Raw genomic sequence first — 22,044 nt, 5'->3', positions numbered from 1 at the left:
GCACATTTTATCATCATCAATTCAGAGTATGAGCACCCTTGCCTCTTTAAATTAGTACTTGGGAAGCAGGGAGGCCTATACCCATCACGTTATTGTGGGTGCACAAAAAGGAAAGCACGACAAAATATACTGTATGCATTGTATATGTATATTTCAAAGCTCTGATAAGAATGATAGATCTTTGCTTCCTAGCAGCTGTAAAAGCTTCTAAAGTCAACCTGGGCATTGCAACATGATGACTTTAATTGCCCCTCCTGGGGGGGAGGAATAATTACTTTTCCTTCACTCCCTCGCTGCTTTGACTCTTTCAAGTCACAGCTTACACAGGGCTATGAGCTTCCCTAATGTAACTGGCTAGAACTAAATAAGAGTGGCTATGAGGCAAGTAGTAAACAGATTATGGGGGTATGCTATAGAGGAGGATGAGGAGACTGAGCTCCCTCACAGATTTAATTGTCCAGTAAAAAGGGTTACGTTCTTATAATGGGGGGACTTCATTTATCTAGACATTAATTGGGCAAAAGGAAGCGCACACTCAACCAAGGCTTGCCATTTCCTGAACTTATTTTTGACAGTCTCAAGGAGGATATGGTAGAATTACCAACTAGGATGAATACAATATTAGATTTAATAATATCAAATAACACAGAGCTAATTGCATACATAGCACCTTGGGAAAACTTGGATAACAGTGGTCACAGGGTGATCACGTTCACAGTAGTCTACAGGAAAGAAAGGCAGGTTGGTTTGACAAGAACACTAAACTTAAAATGGCAATCTTTAACAAGCTGCGATCCTAAATGCAGGATATCAAATGGGAACAACTATCTAACAAAGAACACTGAAGCTAAGTGGACTTGCTTTAAGGATATACTAAACAATAGCATTTGTCAGTGCATACCATTGGGCAACAAAAATAAAAGAGTAAAAGCTAAACATGTGTAGCTGAATCCAAACTTAAAACAACTTATAAGAAGAAGTGGGCATTTCAAAAATATAAGATGGAAGGGACTGCACTGGGCTTCCAGAACTACAAGGAATGCAATTGCCAAGTTCAGTAAAAAAAAAAAAAAAAACATTCTTCCAATACATAAACAATAAAAAGGTAAGAAAGGCATGTGAGGACCACATAAATTATGAGAATTTTTCTCCACAGTGTTTCTTGGGAAAACAATGGGTTTAATGAACACAGCATGAATCTGTGTAGCACTGTGAGGAAAATACCACCACTATGGTTGACGCTAGGGTTTGCCGAGGGCTAGAAAAATGTAATGTCAATAAATTTAGAGGACCAGATGACTTGCACCTACATGTACTTGAAGAGCTAAGCATGATAATAGCGAGGCGAATTGTACCAAATTTGTAAGGATTCCATACTGAATAGAGAGGTACCAGCTGATTGGCATAAAGCCAATATTATGGTACCAATATTTAAAAAATATTTAAAAAAGGTTTGAGATGCGTACCTGGGAATTATAGACCACTCAGCCTAACATCCATAGTATGCAAGGGTATGATAAAGGACCATATTCAAGAATATGCCTATGAGCATGATATCATAAGTGACAATCAGCATGGCTTCAGGAAAGACCGTTCATATCAAACAAACCTATTAGCGTTCTATGAGGATGTGAGTGGCAACCTAGATGGAGTAAAGCCATTGATACAGTACCTCATAAATGATTAATTTACAAGCTTCACTCTTTAGGCATGGATGAAATGGTGTGTACTTGGATAGAGAACTGGCTAAGTGAACATGTCTAGAGAGTATCAATAAATGGCTCATTCTCCAAATGGTCCTTGGTTGGCAGTGGCGTGCTCTGTGTTCAGTTTTCGGGCTATTCTGTTCAACTTGTATATGAATGCTATAGGGTCTGGTATTCGTAGCAACATTTCAGTTTTTGCAGATAATACCAAAATTTGTAGGGTAATAAACTCGACAGAAGACATCACAATATTGCAGGAAGACCTGGATAAAATTGACATGCAAGATTTAATATTGAGAATTGAAAGGTTATACATTGTGGAGCTAAAAAATACACATGCCAACTACTCATTAATAGGCATCCCACTGGGGGAATCCGAGGTGGAAAAAGATTTGGAAGTCCTATTGGACATCTGCCTTAGTAACAGCATACAATGCCAGGCTGCAGAAAATAAGACAAACAGGGTACTATCATGCATAAAAAGGCAATGTACAAATCCATAACTGTGCCCCTTTACTAAAAACTGGTTCAGCCACATCTTGAGTATGTGGTTCAGTTTTGGTCACCGATCCACAGAAAAGATGTCCTTGAGCTGGAGAGGGTGCAGAGAAGGGCGACAAAGCTAAAAAAGGGGTTAGAGGACCTCAACTAAGGAAAGACTGCATGCAGTAAACTTGTTCACTCTGGAAAATAGGAGACTGAGAGGGGACATGATATTAATATACAAATTGTTTAATGGTGATGGGATAATCAGTAGTAACCTGTTTACTATTAGTTCATTGAAGAAGACACGAGGCCACCATCTGAAACTGGAACAGGAAAGGTTTAATTTTAAACCGCAAAGGGGATTCTTTAATGTGAGAGCTGTAAAAGTGTGGAGCTACCTTCCACAGACAGTGGTTTCAGCTGAGAATATGAAATCAAGACCCATCTGGATACTTTTCTCAGAGAGGAAGATATACAGGGGTACAGGTAATCTTAGGAACTCATCACACACAACCACATAGGTTGAACCCAATGGATCTGTGTCTTTATTAAACCTTAACAAATATGCAACTATGCAGTTATGTAACTGAGCTGTGCTTTGTGATTCACAATGTGGTGTCACATTTACTAATTCACTTACTCCTTCATACCTCAAAGTACCCGATATTTTCTTCAATCCTGGCAGCTAAATGGAGTGGTGATAGGTGTTTCTTCTGAGAAGGCAAGTACAGCCAACCTATTTCTTTGCCCTGCAAACTGGTACCAAGTCATATTCAGATACACTAGTTGCATTGTAAAAAAACAAAAAGTAAATAAATGTATTTATTAATAAATACAGATTTGTGTTAATGTCTTTTATATCTGTTGGGAGTTCAGCTTTGGGCTCCACAATTTTTTGTAGCTTAAGTAACAATGAGCATTGTTTAGTTGTATGGTAATCTCCAATATATGCTTTGATAAGCTAACGTGGATAAAATATAAATGCTTTCTAACAGTGATAATTATTTGGTGTTTGAGTTATATATTCCATCATTAAATATTTATAATGAATCTCATTGTAGTTTGTGGGCCTGTTTCATGAACAGTCCTCAAATAAAATCCAAAATACTAATAACAACATACAAAGCCATCTACAGCTGTGCTCCCAGCTACATCACTAACCCCATCTCAAAATATCACCCAAAATGTCCTCTCCGCTCCTCTCAAGACGTACTGCTCCAACTTTGTCATCACCTCCTCCCATGCTTGCCACCAGTACTTCTCCAGAGTGTCTCCAATCCCTGGAACTCCTTCCTTCAATCTGTCCGCTTATCTCCTATTCTGTCCACCTTTAGGCGATCCTCGAAAACATATCTTTTCAGGGAAGCCTATCCCACCTCAACATAACTGTACTTTCACTTCTTCCATTAACTAATTTCACACAATTATTGCCGTTTGTATCACTTGCCCCTCCTACTAGATTGTAAGCTCTCACAATCCTCCTGTATTGAAATTGTATTGTAACTGTACTGTCTCCCTCCCACGTTGTAAAGAGCTGCACAAATTGTTGGCGCTATATAAATCCTGTATAATAATAATAGCAATGAATACTGCAGACAGACAGCCACCTGAACTCTGTAACCATGCAGGGGAAAAAAGACCTGACATTTTCAGAGTGCAGGTCCTTGTGGAGAGAACACATCCTATTAAAATTGTACCTAAATTGCTGCATGCAGGAGTTTGAGATCTCACTGTCAAATGCACAGCCCCACCAGTGATGAGGTGCAAACACGTGTTTAAACATATACACACAAAGATGTAACTGTTCCCTTAAGGGGTAGTCCTTAAGGCAGAATGCATTGTGAAACTAATATAGCTCTTAATTGAATATTTGGTTTTCTCCTTTGTTGTTACATTGCTGCATTCCTGCAGTTTTTCTAAAGTTTGTCCTTAGATTTACGTTTTTTGGAAACAGCTATGGGCTTATTATTTTAGAACTGGAACTATTTCCCATAGCCATCAATCATATTCAGATTTTTAGGGCAGGTTTCAACCTAGTTGGTGGATCATGGAAAGTAACTACTACAGAAAGGAGTTCTAAAGACACAGCATGTTATGGGATCAGCATTGTAATAGGAATACAGACGATATTGTTTGTACTAATGCAGTCAAAGCTTATTTGAATAAATGCCTTTTTATATGGTGAGTGCTGCCTTCTGTCTGACTATCACGTTCAACAGTTCCCTGGATTGCCAGTGTGCTTTGCATCTCTTTCCCTGCTGAGTGAAGTCTCAGGTGGACAGAGTAGGTAGTTGTCGTGGAGACTGGGGTACTGCATTCCATCAGGCTCAGAATGGCGTCATTCTGAGCCTGATGAAGGGGACACCCTGAGGCCCCGAAAGCGCTTGCATTGAATGGCAATGTGTCATTAAATGGACTATTGCTTTACTACTACTATGGAGTGCTGGTGACATTATTTCTTCATTTGTGTTATTCACGGTGCCGTCCGTGGTCACTACAAGCACCCACCCACACGGGTCTCTTGGATATTCCGGTAAGGAGTGCAGCAAGACCTCTGGTTCCAAGTAACTGTTAGGGGATAGGTGGGGATCAGAGTAAAGTTTAGCAAACTCCTTTGTAGTAACAGGGTCAAAAGAAGAAAGTATTAAATGTGGTGGTAGACATGGAGGTACATTAGTTTGTTTTTCTAGAGCATGTAAAAAACTATACAGATAGATAGATAAAATCCGAAAAATTGAAGTCACCTAAATTTTGAACTGATTTGTTCTTTGCTACATCAGGATTTGCTAGTTAGAGCTACATGTCACATAGCTTGTCTAGACTAGTAATGTTATGTCTAGTGTTTGTACAGTGAATTGATTTTCTTTCCTTCTAGCAGAATGCTGCCAACTTGTTTTTCCTACATTCAATCATTATGTGACCATTGCATAGGATTATAGCCACAGCATTAAAGACGATTATGCTGTGTATGGTACCCATTCACCATTTTCACTAATATTTTGAAATCAAAGCATCTGTGATTAAAGTGAAAGTAAAGTTAAGACATGGCTAGGAGGTGGGGGCATTTTGGCAGAAAAGACAGCCAAAAAATCTTCCTCTTTCCCGCAATGACACTTTATTTTATATGTACACTGCATGGCACATATGCGTGCAGTGTACATGCTCAGCTCTTAAACCTAAGAGTTGCCATGAATGGGCCTGATGCCGGGGAGGATGGAACTCCTATGCTCATGCGAATTAATTAATTACGTCATCAGTGGCCAACCAATGGACGACGATGACACCTGGGAACCTGGACGTGGCGATGATGGCGGCGGTGACGGTCGACTAAAGATGCATCATACGGCACTGGAGAAGGACACGCTTGAAAGGCAAGTGTGCCATGATGTGCAAATATGCTGTGCAACGCCGGTATGTGTTCGCTCACTTCCCGATCTACTGAGCCGACCTGTGACAGCTGCGGCGTCTCAGTATACCGCAAGCTGCAGCTCGTGGTATACTGAGCTTTGGGTAACGGGAGGACGCTAGTTTGTGTCCTCCCGTTACCCTTAGGATAACTGTTGGAAAACCCCTAACTCCATAGTTTTCCTTTAACAAAGAAAACCCCATTTCATGCTGTCAGCAATGGCAAAACATGGAAGAGAAATGTCATGGCCTGAGAAAGAAAATGTCTACACAAGAAAGGTGAAGGCTACAAGAAGATCTGCAAAGCTTTACTTATCAGTCAGAATACTGTAGCAAAAGTGATACAAAAATGTAACAAAGATGGAACTGCAACCATCTCACAGAGATGTCCAGGCCGTCCATGGAAGTTAACACCTCGACAGGAGCGTCTTCTGATGAGAAGAGTTGAAGAAAATTGCCATTCAAGTTCACTGCAGTTAGCTAAAGAAGTAGAAAGCCAAACTGGAGTGATTGTTTCCCGTGACACAATATGGCATACACTGCAGAGGAATTGCCTGCATGGGTGGCGTCCACGAAGGAAGCCTCTCTTTAAGCCCATGCACAAAAAAGCCCGCCTACAATTTGCCAGGAGGGATGAGACCAAGATCAATGTTTTTGGAACTGAGGGGTTCAAAACTGTATGGTGTCGCAAAGGTGAGGAGTACAAAGACAAATGCATGGTGCCTACAGTGAAACATGGTAGTGGCAGTGTCCTTCTGTGTGGCTGCATGAGTGCTGCTGGTGTCGGGGAGCTGCATTTCATTGATGGTATCATGAATTCACAGATGCACAGCTGTATATTAACAATCAGTTACAAAGCCATCCACAACTTTGCACCCGGCTATATCTCAAACCTGGTCTCAAAGTATCACCCTAACCGTCGGCTCCGCTCATCCCAAGACCACCTGCTTTCCAGCTCCCTTGTCAACTCCTCCCATGCTCGCCTCCAGGACTTCTCTAGAGTCTCTCCCATCCTCTGGAATTCTTTACCCCAACCTGTCCATCTGTCGCCCACCTTGACTGCCTTTAGGCAGTCCCTAAAGACTCATCTCTTCAGGGAAGCCTATCCCGCCTCTACCTAACCGCTCAACCATCACGTTCTCAAACAATTCATCCCCACGCAGCTCCCTCCTCATGTTTCACTTCCCCCTCCCTTTTAGATTGTAAGCCCTCAGGGGCAGGGCCCTCCTTCCCATCTTGTCTTGAATTGTATTGTGATTGTAATGTCTTCCTTATATTGTAAAGCGCTGCACAAACTGTTGGCGCTATATAAATCCTGTATATTAATAATAATAATAATAATATTGAAAGAGAAGATGCTATCATCACTCTGTGCCCTTGGTTGTCGTACACTTCTCCAACGTGACAATGATCCAAAACGCACATCTAAGGCCACTGTTGCATTTCTGAAGAACAGGGTGAAAGTGATTCAGTGGCCAAGTTTATCTCCTGATGTGAATCCAATTGAACAGGCTCTAAAAGAGGTCGTTCTTGAAGAATGGAAAAAGATAGATGTTGCAATATGTCGCCAACTTGTTAATTCCATGCCTAGAAGACTTGGTGCTGTCCTTACAAATCATGGAGGTCACACAAAATACTAGATGTAGTAGTTTTTTGTTGTGGGATGTATTCATTTTTGCTTCACCTAATTTGAGCAAAACTGAAGATTCTGTTATCTAAGTTATATTATTAACCTTACTTTCATAGTATATTCCACGGTCAACTGTGGTATTATAACAAAGGGGAAGCAACTGGGAACAATAGCAACTTAGACACGTAAGGTAGGCCACGTAAAATGGCAGAGCGGGGTCAGCGTATGCTGAAGTGCACAGTGTGCAGAAGTCACCAACACTCTGCAGAGTCAATAGCTACAGACCTCCAAACTTCGGGTGGCCTTCAGATTGACACAACAGCAGTGCATAGAGAGCTTCATGGAATGGGTTTTCATGGCCGAGCAGCTGCATTCAAGCCTTACATCACCAAGTGCAATGCAAAGCGTCGGATGCAGTGGGGTAAAGCACGCTGCCACTGGACTCTAGAGAAGTGGAGACGTGTTCTCTGGAGTGACGAATCACGCTTCTCTGTCTGGCAATCCGATGGATGTGTCTGGGTTTGGCGGTTGCCAGGAGAATGGTACTTGCCTGATTGCATTGTGCCAAGTGTACAGTTTGGTGGAGGGGGATTATGGTGTGGGGTAGTTTTGCAGGGGTTTTGCTTGGCCCCTTAGTTCCAGTGAAGGGAAGTCTTAAGGCATCAGCACACCAAGACATTTTGGACAATTTCATGCTCCCAACTTTGTGAGAACAGTTTGGGGATGGCCCTTCCTGTTCCAACATGTCTGCACACCAGTGCACAAAGCAAGGTCCATAAAGACATGGATGACCGAGCTTGGGGTGGAAGAACTTGACTGGCCTGCACAGAGTCCTGACCTCAACCCGATAGAACACATTTGGGATACATTAGAGCGGAGACTGCGAGCCATGCCTTCTCGTCCAACATCAGTACCTGACCTCACAAATGCGCTTCTGGAAGAATGGTTAAACATTGCCATAGACACACTCAACCTTGTAGACAGCCTTCCAAGAGTTGAAGCTGTTATAGCGGCAAAGGGTGGGCCAACTCAAGATTGAACCCTACAGACTAAAACTGGGATGACATTAAAGTTCACAAGCGTGTAAAGGCAGGTGGCCCAATACTTTTGGTAATATAGTGTGTATACATATATGTAGTTGTGTTTTTTGTTATAGGGACTGCTGGGACTTGTAGTTCCTTACTGGCTGTGAACTGTTATCCAGACACAGAGACGCCCCTGTGTTCCCTTGCTGGGGACCCTTTGCTGCCTGCTACCTGGTGTTCCTGACACCATGGCCAGGTCACTCCGGACCCTCATTCCTCCCAGGACCCACGTTCTCCCTCTAGAAGGACTCTGCAATCCCCCCACTCTGTGTATCACCCTTCCTGGATCTCCCTCCGACACGCCAAGCCAACCCAACCATCTGCCCAGGACTGTTGGACACCTATGGAGTGAGTTGCTTAATCTTTGTCTTCCGTTACTTGCTGTGCCCATGATGACTACCCTGTGAACTCCTGCCCTATCATTACTGCCCTACAAACTGCTGTCCTAAGATTGCTGCCCTGTGACCCCATGGATTTAGCTTGTGCTGCTCTTCGCTGCCGTTAACCCTTTGCCTTGGTCGGATTCCTGCCCTGTTAGTCTGGACTCTATCCTTGCTGCACCTTATTACCATTAACCCTTTGCTTTGCCTGGACCACTGCCCTGTGAATCTGGACTATATCCCCCCCGGGTATATCGCTGTATCCTTTAATAAAGAAACCCTCGGCCAAGGGTCCTAAAAAAACCCTTGATCTCTGTGTGTGTTCTGCTCCCTCCACACCTCCATCACAATATATACAGTGTGTGTACAGTATATATATATATATATATATATTTGTACTTTATTTATGATCTGCTTTAGAATATCATACATAGGTATGGTCATAAATTTGCTCATGGATTAAATGCCTAGCGTGTACATTTATTGCTACATAAATTTTGACTACCAGAGTGGATAAGCTAAATTTGTCTTGAAGTTTCACTTACATTGTGGATTGGGAAGCTCTGGAGTTCTGCAAATGTATCTAATGTTTATGTATTGGAATACAATATATTTTATATGAGCTGGTAATATATTTCTCCTACATCAACTTCAGCATAACATTTCTGTGTAATAATGGAGTGAGACTGGCAAGCAAAGGAGAAATATTTTCTCCCAGAAATCACAAGAACCTGCCTAATGTTTATCCTTTTTCAGAATCCAGTTTTGCTGTTTGTCAGAATGTCTCCAAAGGGATTATACAAAGTTTCCAACTGTGAACTTCTGTTACGTTTTAATCGAATAACATACATATTTCACAAGGCACTCTGGGAGTACAGATGGTAACTTACTAAAACACCTTTTAGCAAGCAAGAATCTTGCAGTATGAACAACAGTGCCTTTTCCTCTAGGGTATATAGTAACAAACCAAACTGTCATACACATATCTAATGCAATAAGCAGCATTCTGTCTTAAAGAAGCCAGTATGTCATCATTCAGCCAAAGGGTGGACACCCTGCTACCTGCCAATAGGGGAATTAGATTTTACCATTGCAAGTAAAATGCATGTTGTGTGCCAAGAGCGGGAATGTTGTACGTCAAAGAAACATAACTTCTTGCTTTTATTCATCACTTAGTTGTTTTTTTCATCTTTTTGTGCAATATTTTATACAATAATGTTTATATAATAAACTGTCAGGATACCGTGCACAGGAGGACCAAATGTGTGACCACACCAGACAATGCTTATGAGCATACAGTTTATTCAACACAGCGAAAACAAGTAACCACAAGCAACTAATAATAGCCAACTAAATGCAAAACAACAAAATCACACACAAAATGTAACAGGGCAAGTGAACCTGGGGAGCAAGGCAACACGAGGGGAGCCATGGACCAATGGTCAGAGTACAAGGAGGCACCAGGATAGAGGTCACAGGAAACAGGATACAGGTAATGGCGACAATACTGTGGCACCAGGTTCACTGCAGGGAGGGATTAAATACCTTCCCAGATCAGCACCAGGTGGTGCCTAATTGCCGACACCTGCAGGTGAGCCCTGGAAGTGCAGGACCTGGTTCCAGAGTCACAGTGCCACCTCGAGGCGCTCAGGTCCCTGACAGCCACTGGCTGCCTAGAGACACCTGCAGGGGAGCACTGGAACTGCCGGATCTGCTCCAGCGCCACCTGGAAGTGTTCAGATCCCTGATATAAACCATGAATTATATGAATGTATTGGGAAATGTGTTAATGTAATCTCTGTGGCTGGTCCTACACATTAGACATTGGTCAGATGTTGGCTACCTGTCAAATTATTAAAATAACTTTATTTCTCCTGCTTGATTAGGCAAAGTCCACCTTATACAAAAAAAATGAAAAGAAAATGCATTCTTTTTTTGCATTAGAGCCAGTAAACCATTGCAACTGCAATCGGTGGCTTGCTTGCGCAATGCTCCGGCTTCTGCAGACTCTTCCTCTAGTCCCTGTCCTTACCAAGGTACAGACTTTCAGTTACAGGGACGAGAGGAAGTATGAATGGACTATAAATGCGCTGACATCACCCGATGAGAGCTACGAGTCCCTTTGCTGTGGTGGCAAGCGGGACTGATAGTATCTCTATTCACAGATGCCGTCAATGGATGATGTGTCTGTGCGGGCAGAGCCATACACAGCTCTGCTGAATTCAATATGTGATAGGAACTTTCGTGAAGAAGAACCAAACGATTCAGGTGGGTGAGAGGGGATAGGAGGGGCATGGCTTGTTCTAGATGGGGTCATGTTACACCATAAATATTTGAGAAACATGGTATTAATTGTGAACTTAGCCCTGTATGTGATTATTTAAAGCCCAACTCAACCATTTGGTACACCCCACTTCACAGTTTCCTGAAGACCATTTATACTACATTCTTAAAAGTCTATAGGCTAGTCCAGGGATGTCAGTTACATAGTTAGTCAGGTTGAAAAAAGACATGAGTTCATCAAGTTCAACCTATAGAGATACGACACTGACACTGTCACAGGTCCTTTCTGTTCTCAGGCAGTGGTGGGCACTCCTTGCTCCTGGACAGCACATAATGGTACAGGAGTGCGGTGCTGTTCAGGAAGTGGGTTGAATGATGCTGAGTGTCATGCAACTCTGAAGAGGACCAGCGCTGGATGGTTAAGTAGTAAGCCTGCAGCTGACAGCAGTGAAGAGGAGGTGAGGATTGCAGAGGTTAAGCATATTGTGATGCTTAAATAGATTTTTAATGTTTGACTAAACGTTTTAGTTGAACCTTCAGTATCTAATAACTACCATTCAGTAGGTGCCTAAAGGGTCTCAATCAGCCTCATTTTTTTATATATTTGTCCATTTGCTCGTAATCTGTAAGAATTATTTGTTCGGCATTCCATAATAATATATACAGTAAGTGAAGGCTGGGAGGAGGGATTGTAAACATATGCATTATATTGGGGTTTATGCAATCTGAAAGTTTGAAATTTAACAGTGATGGAAATACAATGTGCAAATAAAATCTTACGTTTTATTTTTATTGGAAATAGATGGGCTGCTATAAAAAACATCAGTGATATCTGATTTTTGCACAATATTGTTTTTTCAAATTTAACCCAAATGTGTCTTGATATGCCGTATGATTAAATTCACTTAAATGAATTGTCCTTGCATCCCTCTAAAATGTTAAAGTTAGTTTAGTGCAGACTCTCTTGGTTTTTAGCCTTCTTCCTGACATGTTTTACTAAGTAACATAGACTGAAAAGCGGAACAGAATAGTTCAGTTAGCATGCCCTTTTAATACAATTCTGGGTAACTCCATTTAACAGTATTTGACTTTTCCAGGAATCCAACCCCCAACATGCTTTCTTGGAAATCTATTTGTGAGTTCTCTTTCTCATAGGGTTTATACTCTGTTTTTTTAATACGGCATGTTGCCTCTTAATGTTCTAAACAGTTCAAAATGATGTGGTTTCTGTCACAGATCAACTGCAGTGTTGATCTGTACATATAGTTGTGCACATATGCGAGGTCGATCTCTTACCTCTAGGGCTGAAAAAATGTAAATCTGATCTGTTAGTAGTTCTACTTGTGGTGTGTTCCTACCTTGCTATTACACTGGTCTGGCAGCTTTAGGAATTGTCCGATCTCACCTACTGCATGATATTGCAGCTTCTGAGCTAGCCCCTGCCCAGCCTCTAAATCAATACTACTATTTAAGCTGTGCTCAGACCAGCACTCCTTGCCTGAACAATAGGTTGTATTCCTAGCTGCAGGCCGCAGTTCCTGACTTCGTGAGTTTCCAGTTCCTAGCTCCAAACCCATCTGTATCTCCAGCATCTCCTGCATTCCCTTTCCTCCAGAGATTGTGACCCCCATGTACTCCAGGGACCCCTGCACATCCGTGTCTCCAAAGACACTTGCTTCTGCACCTCCAGTGATCTCTGCACTCCTTGCAACTTGTGTCTTCAGTGGAACCTGTGTCTCCAGCGATCCTTGTGGAACCCAGTAACCCCCAAGCATCCCCTGTCACCTCCGTTCTTATTTTGTTTCTGTGTTTAAATCAATAAAAATGGTATATTGGAGGTTTCCATAAATAGTTTATTTGAGTCATTTGTCTTTTTTTTTTTTTTTTACTTTTTTTAATGTCATTGTTATCTGTATAGCAATGGAATTTTGCAAAGCTGCCCCATGTCTCTGTTTGTAAAAGCAGACACTGACTCTGAGGGCTTATTGTCTATAGTAACTAAAACAAACCTCAAGCAAATTTAAGGGTAGTAAGCAGCCACATGCATGCAAAATCAGGAACTTCAAGGTGCCTTCATATTGTTTCAACTTCTTTCTTGAGCATCCTGGGAGTTTTGTATTTTTATATGTTATATAAACAATCTTGCTGCTATGGACAGATGAAAGGTAATACAACTGAAATGCTTAAACCTTCAGCAGGAATCAATCAGCAGATCTAAGGACTAGGCAAAAAGAGGGCGCTTGAGACCCCTTGGTGATGGATAGATAGGTAAGTGGGGCTAGGAACTCAAATTAAGAGATCTAGTTGGTGAAGTCCTACAGAAATGTAAACGTCTGGTAAATTATTTTAGTCTGCATCTTCCTAAACTAAAATACCAGTTTTAGGGATGTCGGTTCGTTAAATTACATTGACCACAAAACCTTACTGACCACAGGGAATGCAAAACAACATCAAAAATTCAGCAGGAGACAGGTAGCTGCCTACTCTACATATGTATTACAAAGGGAGGTGCTTTCTTAATTTCATTTTTTTCTTCTTCTATGGATGAAGACATTTTATTTTCTTCTGCACAAGATGTTCTTATTTGAGAACACAATGAGTGCTCTTGTACTGCTGTAATCATATGTTTTCTAGTAACTTGTTTAGTTTTTCTTTATGGCCATGCCAGTGCGCCTCATTATTACACATTATCCTTGTTAAACCTCTAAATATTTATTTGAAAGTAGAACCTGAAGTAAAAGTCCATTTGTATTTTCTACTAAAGCTTTTACTGTGAGCATTTTTTGTTTGGTAAATAAAAGGCTTACCTGTGATTAAATCTTAAAAACATGAATTAAATATTTCTATGCGTCCCTTTTAAGCCCTGAAGATGACCGCAATTATAAATAGACTTTTAGTTTTCAGCTTAATAAGATTCATTTAAAAGGGTTTCCAAATAGATGAAAGGCCTCTATTTGTTTGTGTATTAACATGGCTCAATCCTTATCCACCACAGGGGGAAATAGCTCTGTCATTGTTTGAAGTGCTTGTAGGTCTGAACCCAATGAGGATATGGAATGGTTCCTATAAAGGATCATTTTATTTCAAGGTTATACAACAGTCATCCTGTGCATAGTCAATCCATGGCACGGTAATATGTTTACCTTAGTGCAATGAAATATGCAGGTATGCAGAATAAATAAAAATTCCTTTTGCATAATCGTTCTGCTGTTTGCCAACAGAGTTGGAGAAGAACCTTGCGCGTATAGAAATAGAGTAGTATATGCCTTTTTCCCTTTTCACCCCACGATGCCACCCTTAGTGGTTAAGCAACCAATTACTCGGCTTAGGCACTTCTACATGGGGAAGGGGGGTTATTAGCCCTGATTAGGCTCCAAACCTAGTGCTGGGTCTAAACGTGCACAACAACTTTGCAGGGGGTTGGGGAATACACAGAAGGTAAGTATGTACTGCTTACTCTACCAGCTTTTAGGGAAAACCTTCATTTACTTTGATACTCTAAGTTCCTTTTTTCATAATTGAGGATCCTGCATTTGAAACAGTGTAAATTAAATGGAGGTTTTATTATTTTTTTTCTCTTTAATTGATGTCTATCCATTACTTCTGGCACATTGTCAAGGAAATCTCAACACAGTGCAGCAGGCGTCTGACCTCCTAATGGGATTACTGTGGATATGATCCTGGGTCCTGCCAGTCTACATCCCCCCAATGATGTGTCACCATTAGTCCATGTAATCACCAAAAAACACTTCACTTCCCACTCTCACTCATTCACAAATCTGACATGTCTGGACTTATTAGGCATTTAATCCTTCACTTAATTTGAGAGATTAGAAACAACTACTTATCTGTCCTCATGTATTTACACAGCTAATTTGACTTAACCCAGCGTGTGGCATGAACTTTTTATCCATCTTCAATGAGTGTGCCATGTGGGTGTTAAAAAATGGTTTCCTCCTCCAACAAGTGGTCATCTTTTTGATAAGGCTGTACAGTGTTAGTGGTAAATTTCACCCAAGATTGACAGCATGGTATTAGTTAGTGAACCATTTAATGCATTTATTTTATAATATTGCTTACGATACGGCATCTTTAGTAATATATTTTTAACATTGTGAAATCACTTGGACTTGTTTAATCAAGATTTTATTTCTATAAAGTTAATATACTGTATAAGCATAATTTTAAGTATATGTTGAAGTTGATATTAAAGATATTAAATAGATGCATGTGTGTATTAACATAGATTCTTGTAAAGCTTGCCTTTTTTTTAATTCTCATTAATTTGCTATAAATTGCCACGTGATCCTTCCATTTGCCCTTCTTTAATCTGACCACGCCAAGCTTGGAAGCAGGTCCACACTGGCCTGGTCAGTTTGCGTCCCTGGGCTTGCTGCTTGGAGGTACAGGATGCAGTGCTGACTCATGGCAATGGCATGGTTGTACTCCCAAAGTACGCCTCACCTTCCCCTTCCCAGCCCTGCTTTGAAGATTGACAGTGTCTCCGAGCAGGAGCTATGCAGTCAAAAATCCAACAGCAGAGAGTTGAGACACACCCCACACAATGGGGAAGAGGAATAGAAAGGGGGGTTTTGAAATCACATGACTGTGGAATAAAAGCTTTTAATTTTTTTTTTTTTTTAAGAATGTTGTTGTAGCTAAACAATTGTTTGCATTTGTTTTAATGACTTTACACATACCTTAAATTGGACAGTACATTGACGCCCATTTTTTGAATCTTGATTAGCTATCATGGCCACATGACCTTTACTTCTAGTTTTCATTTAGATGTGCTGTTCATTTAATTGGGTTAATTTGCAGGCATTCAGATTGGTGTGCTTTTGTGATTGGTCTTAATGTTAACATTGTACTGTTTAAAGGAAACCTGTAATAAGAAGGTATGGAGGCTGCTATTACTGACCTCTCTTTCTGAAAATACTAGATCCCTCACTGTCATGTTCAATAAAGGCTAAGTTTACTTTTCAGAACATGTTTTATGTTACACCACTATTCAGGGGGATTCTCCCAACAGGCTGGTGTATATTTTCTAATTTGGCACGGCTGTCTGTGGTTTCACCCACACAGCCACATTACCCATTCACAGATGCAGGTCCTTTGACAGGAGCCAATTTTGCTCTGCTTCTGACCTGAAGAAGTGTTATTTATACCAGCTAATGATCAGCATTCTAAATAGAAAATGATAAATATGTAATCTGCATACTAAGAACACGCAGGCATTTTACCTATTTCCTATTCTATTTCTATAGAATATTCTCAAGCTGATACAGCAAATATAGTGATTTTGAGTCTACTTAATTGCATATAAAAGAACCAGATAAGGCACACGTGATACTGTTAATCATATACTTAGAGATTTCCTAGTTATGAAACTGAAAGTTCAGGCTGACATAACATTAATGAATTATTTTAGTGAAATATGAAGAGCCATCAAAGAATGACATTTCCTGGCTATATTATTGAAAAGCTATGACACTGTTACATAATCCCGTTACACATGAGATGTTGAAGGATTAATGACACTGGCTAGAAATATGTACTTGTAGATCAGAGTTGCTGCACAGTAAAATATATGGTTACCTCACCCAAATTATTCCAGAAATCATCCCTGTGACAGAATATCTGATTTACACATTGGGTTTATCCTTGCAGTTCATAGTGTTTTCCCTTTCACCCATATTTTGACTGTACAAGGAACTATGGATACAACACAAAAGGCTACATCTGGTTGATTGCTATGGGGACCATTCACAGTTTGTCATTAATATATCACTAGCTAGCTAGAAGAACAGTAATAAAACAACAACAATAATCATTATTTATATGCATATGTCTTTATATCTTGCATTGCTATATTAGGACTTTTTTATTCCATCACGTGCAAAATGGTGTATACTGTTTAAAGATGCCGTTTTTCCGTGTGCAGTAAATTTGCCATTCCAGAGTGAATACTTTCTCTTTAAAAACGGTGGTGCCAAGAACCAATGACCAATATTGTTTTTACTTCCTTTGTAATAAATGGAGGTGTCTTTTCCTGTGTTCAATTCAAAATAAAACAGAAGTCACCAACTTGCAAAACTAGATCAATTGCTTGTGGGCTGTATATGAATAGTCTTGAGGGAGCTCCAGCTCTAATGACAGTTAATCCAGAGGTGATGGCTGCACTGATCCTGCTGCCCATTTAGTTGGATAAGGAAACATCCATGTACAGTACTGTAAAGACAACATAGCAACCTGACGCACAGTTCTAAGTGCAGTAGAAAGTAACCGTTTAATAAGGTAGAAAGTAATTCACTTACATAATATTTAAAAAATGTCCCCTGTCACACATGAAATGGAAGTCCAGTCTGAGCTGCTGGTTTGAGATTGCTCTCAGTATGGAAGGCCCTACGTGGAGGGAGCAGAGTCCAGTCCAGATCTGATCCGATGGCTGAGCAGTGCGGAGCCAGAGCTGCTAGGTACTTCTTTCTCAAGGCTTGAGAACCAGCTACAGCTCTGCTGTGCCATCGAACCAGATCTGTGTCTCACAGTACAGGTTATCTGGAACTTTTCTAAAATGGACTCTGCTCCCTCCACGTAGTGCCTTCCAAGTACAATCTCGGACCAGCTTCTCAGTCCGGACTTCCATTTGATGTGTGACTGGTGACATTTTTTAAATATTATTTAAGTGCATTGCTTTTTACCTTTCATAAATGATTACTTTTCTGCTGCACTTAGATCTGTATGTTTGGTTTCTATGTTGTCTTTTCCTTCGGTGTATTTCAGCAGAAGGTTTGAAATAACAAATGTTCTTTTGCCCTCATTGATATATATACTGTATCATAGCATTACTATTACTTATATAGTGCCAACATATTCCGCAACGCTGTACAATCATTATATGGGGCATTTGTGGGGCATTTGCTTTATGTGAAATGTTTAATGTTTTTTGTTATCTCCTGATTGTCACTGATTGGTAGTAAAATGTTTATTTTTTTATTTTTTTTTGCATTTTTCAGTTTAAACTTGGATCACTGCAACTCAAGAATGTGAAAGAACCAGCTGAAATCATCAAAGATTTAATTAACTATTGCCTAACCACTACAACAGAATTACATAGTAAAAATGAACATCTTCAAAAAGAAAATGAAAGGTTGCAGCGTGACTGGGTTGACATGCAAGAACAGTATGTTTATTTTTCTTTTAATAGTGGGGTATTTTTCTATGTTGAGACAAGTTTATTGTAATATTCTTCACTGTAGCCACCACTCCAAGTGTGCTCTCGTCATGGACTACAATCTCAATACAAATTAGTAAACTAAATGTAAGATTGTAGTCCATCAATCTGAGCTTGGAGTAATGACTACGTTACAACACACACAGGGACCATGGAGAACAAAAGTAGCCACCCTCCAGAAGGAAGGAGGGTGTCAGCACCAATTCAGAGATGACTTGAGGATCTACAGCTGAGTGATACACAAATAAGATACATTTTTGTTAATAGTAAAGGTACTTCAATGCATTTTTAAAATGTAACTCCTGAGTTTAGTGTAACTTTAAGCACTGACTGTAAATAGTCATAAATGCACGTGCATATTACAGGGTGAACAGAGCATAAAGTTTTTTGCGCATCTAATAATCTCTTGAGGTAACTTCTGTAGTTTCCCCATTCAACCCCTCCTTATTATACTAAAAAGAAGACTGCCTTCATTCTTAAATGTGTGAGGGTTGTGGATTACACTGATGTCTAGCCTAGTGTAAGAGAGAAGCATTGTGATAGTAATGTTTTTTCACATAATGTACCATGTCATTTTTTTCTGTATAATCACACACATTTTTCCAAAGTATGGAAATGAAAAAGCCAAACATTTATCGGCTAGAAAAAAAAACCTCTTAAAGCGTCAAGTTAATTTTGTTACCTTAGTTTTTGATTAGTATGGAGAAGAGTTAAAATGTCTATCAGGATTTTATCTGTCTGAGACCACATTGGTGGGGACTTTCCATCATTTTCTGTCCATATGATACTCATGCACAAAATGGAGGGAGCAGCTGTCTCCAGGACAGAAAGGTACAGACAGTAAAAACATTGTCAGATGTTCTTCCCTTCTTGCTAAAAATCTGTTTTTGTTTTTGTCCTTTTTCCCTTTTGAAAAGACTTTCCATAACGTATTTTATTTAAAGGAGAACTATGGGGTAAGTGTTTTTCCCCATAGTTCTCTAAGGGTCACGGGAGGACATAAACTAGCATCCTCCCCTGACCCAAAGCTCAGTATATAGCGGGCTACAGCTTGCGGTATACTGAGACCGACGCAGCCGGGACGGATCCTGACATTGCTGTCGAGATCCACCCAGCTGCGTGATTAACCGGCCCCTCCCCCGTCCGTTCCGCCAGTCAGCAGTGGAGGATCGGAGGGGGGAGGGGAATCCCTGCAGGGAGCGGTGAGTGACAGTCACAGCTCTCTGAAGGGACATGATCGAGAAGTGAGCGATCGATGGTATGTGTTCGCTCACTTCCCGATCTATTGAGCCGATGTGTGACAGTTTCATTGTAACACGTCGGTTTGAACTATGAGGTTGAGTGAAAATCACTCACCTCATAGTTCTCCTTTAAAGGAAGTGAGGGCAAATCTTAAAGTGACACTAAACTCAGAAGTTACATCTTAAAAATGCACTCAAGTACCATAACTATTAAAAAAGAAGTAGATTTGTGTATCACTACTTTTGTTCCCTGTGTGTTGCAACGTAGCCACCACTCCAAGATCACTCCTGTGATAGACTACAATCTCACATTTGGTTTACTAATTTTTACTGAAGTTATATTCTATCACGGGAGTGAGTTTGGAGCAGTGGCTACTTTACCACACAGGGACCATGGGGAACAAAAGTAGCCCCCCGCCAGAAGGAAGGACAGTGTCAGCACCAATTCAGAGATTATGTGAGCATTTACAGCTGAGTGATACACAAATAAGTTACATTTATGTTATTAGTAAAGGTACTTGAATGCTTTTTCAAGATAAAACTCCTGACTTTAGTGTCACGTTAACAATAGGGATACAGATGGCAGTATGAAAACTAACCTAAAGGAAATGAAACATTTTGTCTGGAGTTATGCTTAACATTTATGTTAACAAAAAATGAATTTATAAAGTCACTGTTCAGGTTCCTTAGGCTCTTTTGTATCTTAGACCTCGTGCCTTGTGGTCTGCTGTGCCTTGTCTGAGGTGGTGAAGTGGCACCCCCTTCCATCTGCTCCACTTCTGGTCACTATCTTTCCTCTTTGCTCTGGATACTCTTTCTATGCTGTGTGTGAACAAACGTAAATCTCCATTTGTAGAACTGCTTATGGGTGTATTGGGAACTGAATGTAGGTCTTGGATATGTCTGCTGTATGTCAAATACAGAATGTATATAGCACATATATATTACAGTTAGAATACAATTCAAGACAAGATGGTTTGGAGGGCCCTGCTTGTCAGTAGTTTTTTCCTAATGCTGACTGTGCTAACTTGATGGAGATACTGTCACTCTTTTATCATTTGGCACACTGTTCTGAATACTGTCTCTGCTCTGTTCACCTTGAATTGAAATTTGAATAAATAAATCAAAAGAAAAAAATAGAAAATCACAATTTTGTGTTGTTTTTTTTTTTATTTCTGCCAAGCAGATTCATAATGAATTATCTGTAATAAAAAGAGATTCAATGAATACAAAGCATTTTTTCCTTCCCAGGATGGAGAAGTTTGTGAGCAGTAAAGAAGAATTAGAGCAAGATCTCTATACTCGATTTACCTGTGTGCTCAATGAAAAGAAAGCTAAGATAAGGAGTCTCAATGAAAAGTTGTCAAGGGGTCAAACGAAAGCATCGGAAGAAAGGTAAGTTTTGTGCTTTCACTCTTCCCAGTCTGAACAAGCATTCATTTAGAAAATATTAATAGCAGCTATAAGTGTACTAGATCTCTGTCATTGTAATTGCCATTTTTTTAAATAGATTGAGACCCCAACAACATTTATACTATTATCCTAATAAATCTGACACATTATGACGAGGTGGGCTACTTCCATCAAAGATCAAAAAAAATTAGGATCTCTTCCCTTATTTTTTGGATATGTAATGTATGTGAGAACTGCAGATACCTCCTGCTTTAAGAGGATACTGTGTTTCTCAATAACTAAGTGTGGTGGGGGGCGGGGGGTTGGCTCCTTGTAGCCTACTTCACTATAATGTCTGGTTGTTCTGTTGTGTTGGTCCCTAAGCCCTACTCCATAGAAGCCATGGTTTTTGTACACTACACTCATTATGTTAGACTGTATTTTTACCATGCACTAGCGGCATTTTTTCCAGTATGGCGTACTGCAATATGGTTATCTGTGCATTGTGGTACATTTCAAATTACATATGTAATGTGGTGCACTGTCTGTTTGCCATTTAAAATTAATTACACCACAGGCCAACACTGATTCGTATACATGTGTGGCGGTAATGTACATTTTATCACACTTTACTAGAAAGCATAGATGTGAATCTGCCTGTTTTGTGTGTTTCTTTGTCTCTAGCAGTCATGCCAATGGCAAAATCCAAACATTTTGAACTTTGTGGCTCTATTCCTCTATCACAGCATGTCATTGTCATCAATTGTGAGGAAAGGCATAGCCACAACATTCTTCTGTGGACTCCCGAAGAGTAGGGTGTAAGAGTTGATACAAAATAATTCTGTCCTTTCTGTGTAGAAAAAAAATAGGAAATGCATTTACTCGGCAATCACCACAAACCAATCAGTATTTGAATTCACTCCCAGATAGGAATAGCTGGGAGAGAGGGCAATGTAGTCGTGATGGGGGACTTCAATTACCCAGACATCAATTGGGCCAATGGAACTTCGGGTTCGTCGAAGGCGGGGCGATTTCTAAACATGTTGCGCGACAATTTCATGGACCAGATGGTGGAGACTCCTACCAGAAAAAATGCCATCTTAGATCTAATTATCACTAATAATGCAGAGCTAATCGAGGATATTGTAATTGGGGAGTCATTGGGTAATAGTGACCACAATGCGATTACTTTTAATATTGAA

General features: G+C 40.3%; 1 protein-coding gene across 1 annotated transcript in view; it reads left to right on the top strand.

The window, feature by feature from the left end:
* The window catches only part of XRCC4 (X-ray repair cross complementing 4), a 288,213-nt gene that overhangs the window by 117,596 nt on the left and 148,573 nt on the right, over nucleotides 1-22,044 (top strand). Inside the window, exons 4-5 of the mRNA XM_018564728.1 lie at nucleotides 17,992-18,158; nucleotides 20,702-20,845. Coding sequence (XP_018420230.1) covers nucleotides 17,992-18,158; nucleotides 20,702-20,845 — 311 coding nt within the window. The remainder of the gene's footprint in view (nucleotides 1-17,991; nucleotides 18,159-20,701; nucleotides 20,846-22,044) is intronic.

Source organism: Nanorana parkeri, unplaced genomic scaffold (assembly GCF_000935625.1).
Source record: "Nanorana parkeri isolate BGI_ZX_2015 unplaced genomic scaffold, ASM93562v1 scaffold775, whole genome shotgun sequence".
NCBI lineage: Eukaryota > Metazoa > Chordata > Amphibia > Anura > Dicroglossidae > Nanorana > Nanorana parkeri.
The sequence above is the reverse complement of the archived record's forward strand: the minus strand, read 5'-3'. Positions and strand labels throughout refer to the sequence as shown.